This window comes from Carlito syrichta, unplaced genomic scaffold, assembly GCF_000164805.1.
Source record: "Carlito syrichta isolate Samal-C Ts95f unplaced genomic scaffold, Tarsius_syrichta-2.0.1 Scaffold313900, whole genome shotgun sequence".
Lineage (NCBI taxonomy): Eukaryota > Metazoa > Chordata > Mammalia > Primates > Tarsiidae > Carlito > Carlito syrichta.
The window spans coordinates 223280-237139 of record NW_007257996.1 but is presented as its reverse complement, the minus strand read 5'-3'; the positions used below and the strand labels follow the sequence as shown (position 1 = coordinate 237139).

General features: G+C 57.9%; 1 protein-coding gene across 1 annotated transcript in view; it reads right to left on the bottom strand.

The window, feature by feature from the left end:
* KCNT1 (potassium sodium-activated channel subfamily T member 1) overlaps positions 1-12707 on the bottom strand; it is an 86465-nt gene extending 73758 nt beyond the window's left edge. Inside the window, exon 1 of the mRNA XM_021718854.1 lies at positions 12598-12707. Within this exon, the coding sequence (XP_021574529.1) occupies positions 12598-12707 (110 nt within the window). The remainder of the gene's footprint in view (positions 1-12597) is intronic.
* Positions 12708-13860: the final 1153 nt, after the last annotated feature.

The following is a 13860-nucleotide window of genomic DNA, read 5'->3' as shown; positions in this document are numbered from 1 at the left end:
GGCGCTGTCAAGGCCACCCAGGGACGGGCGCTCACCACCGTGGCTGACGCCCCTGCCCCTCTTCTGGACCCCACCAGGGCCAGTGTGAGTCCTCCCGGCTACCTGCTCGCAAGGCCTTCTTTCAGAGGCCAGGACCCCCTTGTCGGCCCCAAAGACCTCCTTGGGCTACTGAGGGCTGGGGTACAGGCTTAAGAGGCCGTTGTTTGCAGCTTCTTGGCCATGCAGCGCAGATCAGACCAGAACCTGGTGGGGGGGTGTCAGAGCCCCTGGGCCCTAAGCTGCCTTGCAGGTGTCACCAGACGGGGATCACAGAAACCTCCCACCTGGTCCCCCTGAATCACAGAGAGCTGGCACGGGGTAAGGCGACCAAGTAGAGCAGGTCCCTAGTGGTTTGCAGTCCTCTGGGGCCCAGATAGGTGCCTTCAGGGGTCTTGTACCTTCTCTGTCCCCATTTCCTCATTGTGATAAGTTCTGGCTACTGGAGGCAGGAGCCGAGGGAAGGGGGTTCTTCATCTGGTCCAGGCCCTCCCTGGTCGAAGGCTACATGGCCAGCAGGAGGGCAGAGGCAGGTGGAGGGGACTGGCTGGGCCTGGGTGGAGGGGGAGTCTGCTGGTGGAGGCCTCGCCACCCTGGCTGTGCTGGGAGGCCACTTACCTGGAGCACCAGGTCCATATGCACTAAACCCTCTTCTCTTTCAGTTCAGAAAGTGCAGACACATACCCTGAACCCCCACCAAGGGCGTGTCCTGCAGCCTCCAACTCCTGGCCATGCAGCTGGCAGGGAGGCATGGGCGCTACCATGCCCTCCAACAGTCAGGAGACCCCAGCAGCCATCCAAGGCCATGGTTGCAAGCGGGAGGCACTGGCCCCAAACCCTGCCCCTTCTCCTGGGGTCACAGGTTCACCCTCGAAGATCTGGCAGTGTAGAAAAAAATAACATTTTCCTAATTGCATCAGCATGGTGGCATGTTTTTCCTCAGTCACAAGCTGGCTGGGCCAGGGGGAGGTGCGGACAGGCGGGAGGCCACGTGGCCAGGGTCGGGCCTGTATCTTTCTGGCTTTACCTCTTTCTTTCAGAAAGCCCCTTTCAATGTCAAAAGTCTGGTTCCTCCCTCCCTAGCCCCCTTTTGAGCTGCTTTGGGTTGTATTTACTGGCCTCAAGGGGCCCAGACTTGATAGGATGCATGGGCAAACTTGGGGATGGGTCCCCATAGGCTTCAGGGGGACACAGCAAGGGAGGAAGTGTACCAGGAACCCAGAGACCTGGCTCCCACCCCCTGCCCCACATATGTGGCTGGGGAGAGTGACAAGGGCTGCCCTTACTTCCCTGGGGTGCCTGTATGATATCCGTGGGAGAATGTGCATGGGCAGGCATCCTGCAGACCTCCTGGCATCCAGCCTGGCTCCCCCAGCAGAAACAAAAACCTTGAAAACGCTGGGCTGTGGTGATGGTCAAGGGCTGGGCTGCAGGTCTCCCTCCCATTGTGGGAGGGACAGCAAAGCAATTGTTCCCTGTGTCCTTGGGGTTTGGGCGGGACCTTTCCTGAATGGGAAGGCCTGCATCAGTGAGATCTTTGGGGCACATGGGAGTGAAAAGGGGTCCTGCAGAAGTTGGTCTAGCTGGGGTGAGGACATGGCCCTTGCACAGGCACCAGGACACCGGGGACCACCTCAAAGTCTGCTCCTCCTTGTCCCCCTTCCTGCTTTCTCTTCCCTGAGTGACCCAAGGAGGCCCCAGGAGGAAGTCTGAGCCCCCAAGACCACATCCACTATTCTTTTTCTTCCGTGTGATGGCTGTGCCAAAGAATTCTATAAGAATTCTGTGCTTTGGTGGCTTAAGGAAGACATCTGTCTCTCCAGTCATTGTGCCACCTTTAGAAAAAGGTGTAGCGTTCAATCCGTGGGACTTGCATGCCACTTATCCCAGAACCAGGGCAGAGCTAACGGGACGGGTGGCCCCCACCCCCAGATGAAGCCAGAGCAGCCCACTGGCTGGGTATAGGGCAGCCCCTATTCCCCTTGGGGACTCTCCAGATCCCATGGACACACCTTCCAGGGAGGGGTGAGGGGTCCCGCTGACAGAAGCATGGCTCACTCCTGGCTGGGCAGCCGTGGGCAAGTCACTCCACCCTCTCTGAGCCTTGGTTTCCTTGTCTGTAAAAAGTATACTGATGCCTTCTATCCTTATGGGGGCGATTGCAAATGCCATAAACGCCTAGCACATGGGTGCTTAGTTGACATCATTTTGTTTGTTTTTTGAATCAGGGTCTCACTCTGTTGCCCAGGTAGGAGTGTGGTGGCACTATCACAGCTCACCCCAGCATTGACCTCCTGGGCTCAGCTCAGGTGATTCTTCTGTCTCCACCTCCGAATAACTGGGACTATAGGTGTGCACCACCATGCCTGGGTTATTTTTTAAATTTTTTGTAGAGATGAGGTCTATGTTGCCAAGGCTGGTTTCCAACTTCTGGGCTCAAGCAATCCTTCTGCCTCAGCCTTCTAAAGCGATGGGATTACAGGTATGAGACACTGAGCCCAGCGCCATCAGTTTTAATTTGGAGCTGGTTAGCCAGCAATCAGGTTGAGCCCTGGTGGACAAAGGCTAGATCTAGAGTATTGGGCTCTAGGGCCAGCCAGCTCCCAGGATGTCCTATCCAGGAGAGCCAGGACCCTTCAGGGAGCTCAGGCTAGAATGCCAGCTTCTGAAACCCATCCTGAGAGGCCAGGGTGAGAATGAGAGCTCACACCCCGGCATGTGCAATGGGAAACCCACCCCAGCTGCTTGCCGTACACCACCTGCCCTGACTCCCAGCCCCATCAGAGGGAGAACCCCATAGCTATGCTCAGTACCAGACTGTTGACCAAGAGCCAGCTGTGTGCCAGGTAACATGCTGGTGATGGCACAAAATCCCGAGAACAACCTCTGGAGCATGTCCTCACCATCCCTAGTACCAGGTGAGGACATGTAGGCTCATAGGGTGTAAGGGGCATGGAGGGCCCACGGCTCAAGCAGAGGCCTCTTTGTAGTTGTTGTTTGTTTTTAGACAAAGCCTTGCTCTGTTGCCCAGACTGGGGTGCAGTGGCACAATCATAGCTCATCGCAGCTTCGATCTCCTGGGTTCAAGTGATCCTTCCATCTCAGCCTCCCAAGTAGCTGGGATTATATGCATGAGCCACCGCACCCAGCAAAAGTTTTTATTTTGATGAAGTTCAATTTGTTAATTTTTTTTTCTTTTATGGATTGTGTCTTTGGTGACATATCTTTGCCTAACCTGAGATCTCAAGTCTTTTTTTTTTTTAAGGTGGGGTCTCATTCTGTTGAACAGGCTGGAGTACACCGGCACTATCATGGCTTACCGCAGCCTTGAACTCCTAGGCTTAAGTAATCCTTCCTCCTCAGCCTCTCAAGTAGCTAATGCCACAGGCACATGCCAACAGGCCTGGCTAATTTTACAATTTTTTTTTTTGTAGAGATGGGGTCTCACTATGTTGCCCAGGCTAGTCTTGAACTCCTGGGCTCAAGCAATCCTCCTGCCTTGGCCTCCCAAAGCACTGGGATTACAGGCATGAGTGAGCCACCATGCCCAGATGAGGGGCCTCTTCTGACAGCCAGGGAGGTCTGCTTCTCCGTCCACCACAGCTGTCCCTGTGGTGGTCAGAGAGCTGCTCAGCAGGAATGAATGAATAATAAAGTGTTCAAAGACACGCTTCCCCACCAAAGGCCTCAGCCTTCCCATTCCAGCTGGGAGGACAACAGGCTGCCTGCTGCCTCTGTGTCAGTGCCTGGCCTATGCGTGTTGGTGAAAAAGACTAAGAGGACTGAGGAATAAGAAGAGAACACAGACCCTGCCTGTAACTGGCACAGCCATTTCCCTGGAAAACCCAGGAGGAAACAACTGAAAACCATCAGGACATAGAGGGTCCAGCAGTCTTGCAAAGACCCCGCGGAAGCGGCCCCAAGGCAGAGAGCATCTCCAGGGAAGAGGTCCTGTGAACAGCAGCTGTGAAAACTCCAGATCCCAGGCTCCATGGCGCCCCATCCCACAGGCCTGGACCATCTGACTGGCAGACTGGATGCTGCCAGCTGCCACCAGCAAGAGACACAGGTCACATTCCTGAAGGCACAAGGGGCTGTTCTTCAAATGGATGGGCAGGGTTAATCCACTGCAATCAAGACTGAGTCATTATGTCCTCAAGTGTTTCACAAACTGTTTCAAAAATTCCTACACAAGGCAAGAGCCGAGAGAAGCCCTGGTCTCGCCTGCTGTTGGTGCTCATTTACAGCCACCAGGGTAGATGCTCTTGGGTCTGGTGCAAGAAAAGACCAATAGTGACAGACCCCAAGAGAGTTGCTGGGTTAAGCCCATGGGAGGATTCAGGCCTGGGGAAGGAGGTGTGGGGTGCTGGCAACCCTCTGGTGTGGGATGGAGAAGTGCCACCTGTCAGACTTAGGCAGCAGTCACAGCACCCCAAGGAGGTGGGATGACATTCTGCCCATTTTGCTGATGGGGAAATGGGGGCCAGAGAACTTAACTGATCTTACCTCCTTACTTAGCTAAGTTTTTTTTATTAATGATTCAGGGTCTTACTGTTGCCCATGCTAGAGTTCAGTGGTATGATCACAGCTCACCACAACCTTAGCAGGCTCAGTACTTGAATGCAGTCCTGGACTCCAGGGCCTGAGCCCCTAATGGGTGTCCTATGCAGCATGTCTTCCACTGGGCAAATAAAATATGAGACCCCTCCACACAGTCCCACACCAAGGACAAGATTGGAAGAAAATACAGGGAAATGCAAAACCCAGAAGGCGCAGAGGGATAGAGTCATAAATGTATCTGCATCTGAACAGAACATGCTGACAAAAGATGTTGCTGACAAAAGGAAAGAACACACAGACACCATGTGGAACATACCAGGGGGTCTCAAAAAACCCAGTATTTATCAAAAATTGTGTACTCATTCTTACATGTTTAAGCTTCAGTCACCTTCAAAGTACTCTGTTTGATGCGATACACCTATCAAGACACTTTTTCCACTGCTTAAAACAGTGAACTCATCAATTTTGAAGTCTTTTAGTACGTCTGTCATTTTTGGTTTCACCTCTTCTACATCAGCAAAATGTTTCCCTTTGAAGACTTTTTTCCATCCGGGGAAAGAAACAAACAAAAAAGTCACCAGGGGTGAGATCGGGTGAATAGAGAGGGCGGGGCATGGAGGTCATGGCTTTCGGGGTCAACAACTGCTGAACACTCAGCACAGGGTGGGCAGGTGTGCTCATAAATCACCCACCATGAAATGGGCAAATGCGTTGGAAGAATCACCAAAAAAAAAAAAAAAAAAAAAAAAAAAAAAATTCACTGAAGCCAAATGCAGTCTCTCACAACAATGCTAACCGGTCCACAGACGCCGATGGGTTCCTAAAAACACACACCTAGTGGGGGAAGAAGCCTGTACTACAAGGGGACTGCCCTCCAAAAGACAGTCCTGGTTTTTTGAGCCCCCCCTTGGAATTGCAATGGCAGTCACGGTCAGGAAACAGTGGGAATATTCCACAAGGCCACATGAGGAAAAAACCCCATCAGGATGAATGAGTGATGCTTCAAAGAGAAAAGGTAAATAAGCTGATAAAGATGATCTGCCTCACTGACCACGGGGGACAAGTGGCGTAGGAAAGGCTCACATACTGGCAGACAGGTGCAGGTGGGGAAGGGGGAGTGGAGAAAGATCTGGAAGCTGAGGCTCTTGTCTGGTGAGCCAGCCGGGAGTCATGGGTTGATGATGTCACGTGGGTCCTCTCCAAAGTAGAACCTCTACTGGGGGCATCTTCTCTCTGCCCACGGTGGCATGAGCATGGATTTTCACCACAGCCTATTGTTTTATTTGAGATAGGGGGTCTCACTCTCACCCAGCCTGGAGTACAGTGGCATGATCACGGCTCACTGCAGTCTCCGCCTCCTGGGCTCAAGCAATCCTCCCTCCTCAGCCTCCCAAGTAGCCAGGACTACAGGAGCATGCCACCATGCCTGCCTGATTTCTTTTTTTATTTTGTGTAGAGATGAGGTCTTGCTATGTTGCCCAGGCTGGTCTTGAGCTCCTGGGCTCAAGCAGTCCCCCTGCCTCAGCCTCCCAGAGTGCTGGGATGACAGGTATGAGCCACAGTGCCTGGTTTCAAGCCTTATTTATAAAGATGAGCATTGCAAAGAGTTTGGATGTCTGTTAACTCAGGAATGACTCACCCACTCACCACTGTGGCTGAGGCTGCCCTGAGATGTGCAGGTCCCTGGGAGCCACATGAGCCATATGGCCACACCACGACAGATGCAGAAAGAGCTTTGATGGGATCCCATGAACAAACAAAATACAACCTCTCTCTGAAGAACCCCAAACAAGAGGTGGCTTCTCTGGGAGTCCAGCTCACGGGCAACGCAGAGACCGTCCCCATGCACTGGTGACCCTGGCTCCAGGGCACAGAGGGTTTGGGGCAGGCTTCCACAGAACGCACAGAGGATGCGTCCTGCATGACTTGTCATTGAAACAGGAAGAGCTGGGGGCTGAGGACCTGCACCCCAACCTCCAGCCTCCCTCACCAGAGCAGCCACCAAGCCTCCGTTCTGCCCTGAGGGAGGAGGCCTCAGAAAGCGGGGAGGCTGCTCCTTGGCCTCAGCATGTGGACTCCCTAAAAGATGTCCCTTCCCCCAGAGGCTCTTCTTAGGAGCTAAGATCACTCGTGGGGCTCCAGTTGGCTGCTCCAGGGCTCAGGGCTACTGTCCTTGGCTTAGGGAAGCGGCTCCTCTCCCAAAAGACATTCTTCAACTCTTCACACCCCATTCAAATGTTCAGGAGCTTGGAGAGCTGTGCTGGACAGAGGGGTCAGTGGCATGTGCACATATGTGTATAAGTGTTTAAGCATGCATATGTGTGTGTGCCCAGAATGTGTGCGCACAGATGTGTGTATGAACAGGTACACGCACATATGTGGATGCATGTTTTCACACGGTGTGCATGTGTGTACACAGATGTGTGTGCATGTGGATGGGTACATGCATGTATGTGGATGTGTGTGCATGCATGTGCACTGATAGAGCAATGATATATGTGTGAACATGCATGTGTGCACAGAGATGTGCACGTGTGTGCATGTGTGCATGCATGGGTCTGCATGTGTGTGGGCATCCCTCCGTTGGGTGCAGCAGAGTCCCGCAGGCAGCACTGCAGAGGCACCATGGTGGGGGCATGTGAGTGCTGGGCTTGGTGCCCGGTGAGTGCACAACAGCAGGACCTCTGCTGACCACGACAGAAATGCCAAATCCTTCCTCTGCAATGTAATTAAAAAGCCAGAATAGTTGAAACTGCTGGGCATGCATCCCTGGGTGGCATCCCTCTCCTCAGGGTACAGGTGGTGCTCACCCCCTTGCCTGGGATGCATATCAAGGTCTGAGTCAAAGCTCAGGGCACACAGCGACTGACATCATCAGAACCGACACTCAGGCGGCTTGCACACCCAGCCTGGGGGGTGAGGAGAGGAGGCGTGCGACTGGAGGCAGTGTGGACTGAGGCCACAGAGCCTCTACTAGCCCTGGGGCCTGCCCCCAAGGTCAAGGGAGGAGACAGCAGCCATGGCGTTGTAGCTCCCACTCCCAACCCCATTGCTGTCCCCCTCCATGGTGGGGCAGTGTGCAGGGGTCACTCGGGGCAGGCACAAGGCCCTGTCCTCATCTCAGAGTCCACACCTGCCCCTGGGCACCCAGAACCCTTGGCTGGTCTCACCCACAGGCCACATCCTGTCCTCTGGCTGGCTGCCCACGTGCCCCATCCCGTGGCCTGACACCCTGTGGCTACTGGCAGGTGCCTGGTGACCACACACATGTGGCTGCCCGGTCCCTGCCTGAGCTAAGCTGGCTGCTAGGGACAGTGCCAATCCCAGCACGCAGCAGAGCCCAGAGCCAGCATGTGGGAGGACCCGTGGGGGCAGTCCTGCTAGGACGGCCTGAGGATACAGATGCTGTGGTGGGCTGAGGGCTGCCCTGGCATCCTACTTCCCCAGCTGCGGGAGTGTGGCGCCGGGTCCCTGTGCTGGCCATGCTTAGCTGCCCCTCAGGGGATGCGGCTGAGGCACCCAAGGGCTGGCATGGCCTGCAGAAAAAACTGAGGCCCACGTGGGGACAATGGGACCTGAAGGTGGCCCTCAAGAGGTCCGCGGCAATACTGGGCTGAAGCCCTTTCATGGAAACACCAGCAGGAGCCACATCCGGATGGAACCCAGAGGCAGGCAAGGCAGCCGGTGAACTCTGTGCCTGGGCACCGGTGGGAGACCTGGCCCCACCTCCGGGGTTGCAGGCAACGTGGCAATAGCCTTCAGTGTGTGAATCTTCTGCCTTGGCAGCTCCACTTCCCTTCTCGGGGAAATAACTGGACCAATGTTTAGTTCCAGATCTGTCTACACAGAATCACTCTTAAGGAGGCTAACGTGAGTGCAGAGACTCACCATGTCTACATGGCTGTATAGATACCCCAGATGCATGAGTGCACCATAAGGTCTCGGCACAGCCTTACGAGGTGGATGCTACCATTCCCATTCTACAGATGATAAGACTGAGGCTCAGAGAGGTGGAGTGACTTGCCAGAGTTCACACAGCTACTAAGTCTTGGTACTGGGATGGACCAGCCTCCAGGACACGGTTCCAGTGGCTCCTCCCAGGCCTCTGTGCCCCTGGGGTCTGGGTGACTTCTGAGGGGTCCCACCCTTCACCAGGCCAGAGGGCTGTACCATCCTCTACCTTCTGATGCCATCTCTCTCCAGGGAGGCCAGCCTCCTCTTCTGCTGCCCCTCTCCCACTCCTGCTCCAGGGAGCAGCTGGAGACCCCTCCTGAGAGGCCTTCCCAGGGACCCACTGGGAAGTCTGCCCCTTGCCCCAGCCTATCCCCCGTAGATCTTCTACACTTGCCAGCTCCCAGTACCCCTCACCTCCCGGGGCTCAGCCCTGCCTGGCTCACCCCCAAGTCCCACAGGTGGGAGGGCTCAGGTGAATGGGACAGCCTTATCTACACATGGCCAGAAAGCCCCTAAGATATCTCAGAAAGATGCCTGTTCTAATCGGGGCTCAGCACCCAGTCAGACATGCCCCGCCCAATCCAAAGACTCACAGCAGGAGACCTCTTGGTCACAAGGGCCAGGTTGCGGTGGTCATCCATCCTCTTCCCGCCCCCACACATGTGCACAGGGCATGCTCACTAGCACGAGCACACACAGCACGCGTGTTGGGGCCGGCATGCACACAGTCCCCAGTGAGCATCCCTTACTACGGGGGGCTGGACATGCATGAACGGACTCTCCCATGTTAGAGACATCTGGATTGTCTGTGGGGGACTCAGAAGTGCCACTTCACTGATGGCCCATGGCACCTGGGGCAAAGCCTGCAAGTCCCGGTGTCCTTGGGAACCAAATAAGATGCCTTAGAAAGAACTCACAGTCTGCCACATCACTCTTGGGTAAAAAGTCAGGACAGAGGCCATGATCTCTGCCCCCAGGACTGTCCCACACAAATACCTTCCAGTTCACTAAGACCCAGGCCCACCACAGGCCAGGGTACCATGTGGCTGGTAGACGAGAACAGCCTTCTTGAGGCTGTTGGCATGAGGACACTGGAGTGCCCAGCATCGGGCATGCAGATGGGGGCAGAAATCCCCATGGCACTACCCAATCCCTTCACTCACCTCTGTCCTCCTGAGCCCTGTGGGTGCCACCCCCAGCAGCTAAGCAGTCCCTGAGCTCCTGCTGGCCAGTGCCAGCTGAATAATCAGGCCCTGGAGCTCCCCCCCCCACCCCCAGGGCTGGGCTGCTTCCTGTTGCTGGCAGACACGCCTCCTAACATGGGCCTGGAGGGCCAGCCAGGATCTTGGCCAGGCATGTACCCTGGTGGGATGCCAGGGTCCAATCCCTGTGTCCTCTGGCACCAGGGCCCAGAAGATTCCGGGCCCGCCCCAGAAGCAGAGCTGTGGGAACTGGCAGCTCCAGGAGAGGCTGGGCCAGGGCTCTGACAGGATGTGCACCAGGCAGAAAGCACGCACTCTTGGGCTCTGGGAGTCAAGCCCGCTGGCCCCTCCCTCACCTATGGCAACTATCACCTCTGGGACAGAAACACCCAGATTGGGAAGGAGTGGAGCAGAGAGTGTGTGCCCAGGGACTGTGAGGAGGTGGCTGGGGGGCTGGGACCCCGCTGCAAGGGCTGGGGGAACGGGGGCCCCAAAGGGGGTGGGAGCCGGGTGAACATTCCTACAACTCTGAGGGACAGGAGCTCCTCTCCAGAACCCACTTCCCAGCCCCGCAGCCTGGAGGGGGTACCAGTGAGATGGGACCAGAGAAGAAAGCAGGCTAGGATGGGGTGTTCTGATGCCTCCTGTCCCCTGAATCAGCACCATGGTGAGCATTCTCTGTATGGAGGCAGAGGCCCACCCAAGGCCTGGGAGACAGCAGTGCCAGGCCCAGGGCCGTCAGACACCAGGGTCAGCTCTACCACCTGCTCCAGACAAGTAGCAGTGCTGTGCCCCTAGGGTCTGGGCTGCAGTCCCAGCCCGCCAGGCTCGGTCCCCAGTCACCCGTGTCTCCCCTGGCACTGCCCACCTACCGAGGGCAGCCCCTCCCCCTGCTGGTCTGAGCTGGCCTCTGTCCCTGCTGAGACTCACTGCCACACTGCAGCAGGGACAGCTGCCAGGGCTGGGAGGACGTCAGGCAGGTGGGTAAGGACCCCCAGGGAGAGTCAGGTAGGTGAGGACCCACCGGGGGGAGTGAGACTGGGTGAGGACACCCCGAGGGATGGTGGGGCCACAAGGGAGGGCTGAGCTCTGGGGAGGTCCAGGCTGGCAGCTCAGGCTGCAGGGCTTCTGTGCATAGAGGGAAGAGCCCTCTCAGGCAGAGCAGCGGTGGTGTGGGGACATCCTGTGAGGCACAGTCTTGCACTAGGCCTCATGGTGGGGGTGTCAGACAACAGCGTGATGGGGTCCTCACCAGCCTGACTCTCCCCGGGGGTCCTCACCCACCTGCCTGACGTCCCCCTGGCCTTGGCAGCCACCCCGCTGCAGTGTAACAGTGAGTCTCGGCAGAGAAAGAGACCAGCTCAAACCAGCAGGAGGAAGAGTTGCCCTGAGTGGGTGGGCAGTGCCGGGGAGAGGCAGGTGACCGGGGGACCAAGCCTGGCAGGTTGGGGCTGGAGTCCAGACCTCGGGGACAGAACACTGCCACCTTTTCCGGAGCAGATGGTGGAATCTGGCAGGGCAGGTGATGGCCTCGGAGCAGAATGGCCAGGGAGACTGAGAGAGACAGCAGGGGACCCCACCAGACCATGATGACGATGGAGACCCAAGTGCCCTCTTGCGGTCACTTACTCTGTGCTGGACAGGTATCTCCTGGTTGGCCCCTCAAAGCAGCCCAATGGGAGGTCCAGGCTGCATCCCTTCCATAGGACACCAAGTGACTGCCCACCCACAGAGCACCTGTGGCATCCTCCCATGTCCCCAGGGGTGCCCAGCTAGTGGCACACCTGCCCCTAGATGCTGGAGATTCCTCGAGCCTGGTCCCTTACCAGAAACAGCCTCTAAAGACCATCCACTCGACACTCTCATTTCACATATGGGGAAACTGAGCCCCATAGGGGAAAAAATGGATAGAAGCACCTGGCCTTGACCCCAGGCTTCTGGCCTTCAGGTTCGCTCGTCCACCCCTTTCTCTGGTCTCAGAACAGCCCAAGACCTAGCAGAAGCCAGGGTGGGCTGGTTCTGCTCAGGGTCCCCGAGAGTCTGGCTCTGGGCATGGGGTGGGAAGCAGATGTGTCTGTCTTCAGGGCTCCAGGGATAAGGGAGGGGCAGAGGACAGGACCCTGGGCAAACCCTTCGGGTCAGCCCTCTCTACCGCTCCTGTCCCTCCCCTTGTGCCGCTGCCAGCGCTGCTGCCCTGTGCCCCCTGTACTGGTCAATGGGTAGGCAGGAGCCATGTGACATCCCAGAATGGCTGGCTCTGGGTCACCTGGAAGCCCCTCCCAGTGGACCCTCTCCTCCCAGTGATGGGCAAACAGGGAAGAGAAGTGACTGCTGGAAATTCCTCAGTGACTGGATCCCAGGACTTTCACTTCAGCCCACCTACACCCCACTCTCCCCTGCTTCCCATTTTGGGGCTCTGTCTGGGAAGGGCAGCCCTGGGAACCCCTTCGGTGTCCAGCGGCCCTCCCTCCCCCCACTCGCGCCGCCACCCTGTGCAAGGGAGATGCGACCCAGGGGAAAGGGGAGAGGCTGCCCCCCGCCTCCCTGCCGTCTCTCTCCGCTACCCAGAGATGCTCAGAACCCGGTTTCTGACAGTGGCCGGTGCTCCCACCTCCTGCCCAGGGCATCGGCCGCTCCTTCAAGTAAGCGGGCCCACTCTGAGGGGCGCCGCTGCTCCCTGGGCGGTCAGAGAGGGCGCTCGCGGGTTCCGGGGAGTTGGATGGCCGCGGGGATGAGGGTACTGGAGGGCATGGGGGTCTGGCGGTGACAGGGCCCTGGGGGCTGCTGGGGGGCCGCTAGCCTGGACCGGGCCGTCCTGCGTGGGGGAGGGTGCAGCAGAGCATACCTGGGGTCGCGTCGGCCGTCGTCGGATTCGAAGGTCCCGCTGGTGTAGCCTCTGCCGCGCGCGCCCCGGGAGACACCCCCAGGGCCGCGCGCCCCGTCGGGGAGCAGCATGTGGGCCGGCGGCCGGGACCGCGAGCCCCGGGGGCAGCGCATCCGAAGCCACCTCTGGCTTCTTCCCAAAAACCAGCTCCAAGGTCGGGTCCGGGCGCCTGTCCGCGCATGCCCCTGCCGGCCACGCCGGGACTTGCGGCCGCCCGGCCCGCTGGGGACCGCCGGGGTCTCTGGTTCACCCGCTCTCCAGACACCCCGGGACGCGTATCCATTGCGCGCTTGGGGCCCTCGTGACCCCGGCAAACAGGAGCGAGTGGCTGGGAAAACCCCAAGAGCGCGCCGGGTCACCGACCTCAGCAAGCCAGCCCATCCTTCCATCACCATCCCGGGGCAGGAGGGGAAGGGGCCCCGCTCGGTCCCTCAACCCCAGACCACAGCCCCCTCGGTCGTTGCCTACCCGGTTCTCCTCAACATCTGACCTGCAGTCCTGGCTGGGTTGAACAGTGATGGAGAGACGCCTCCCGTCACGCCACCTCCCTCTGAGGCTGGCCCGGGTGCTGCCGTCCGGCCTTGACCCATGCCTGGTCGGAAGTCCACCATGCCTGCCTGAGGCCCAGGGTCTGCAGCCCGGAGCCCTGCTTTCTCGGTGGAAACGGGGGCACCCCGGCAGACCCCCCACTGCTGCAGTGGTATCTGCCCCGGCTCTCTCTGGTCGCTGCTCCCCGAAGGGTCCAATCTCCTTGAAAAGGGGTTTCCACTTTCCTCTTCCTGCGTTCCTTGTAACTCAACGAGTGACTTCTGTGAACCCAGCACTGGGCGACTCCTTAAGATGCGGGAGGTGAGCAGAGACGTTGAGCAATGAGAACCCGCACCCCCCAAACCTGCTGGAAACCATGGTGGGAGGAGGTGGGGGCTCCTCATGTGGGGGTTGGGTGGGGAATGGGGGCAGAGAGGGACGGTGGGCTGAGCTGGGGGCAGGATGGGGTCAGGATGCTCCCGCCTCTGGGCGACCCAGCCGGGTGGACGGTTGCCCTGCTGTTAAGGGAGCACCCACAAGAGGACGAGATTTGGAGCAAGGGCACGAGTGAAGGTAAGAGGGCAGCTGGGTGTCCCCCCACCCTCCTGGGTCCCTAAGTCCCACAAATCTTGGTCAAACAGCTCTTAGACCAGCCTCCCCACTCCCGACCAGGGCAGGGCCTGTGGCTCCAGGTGG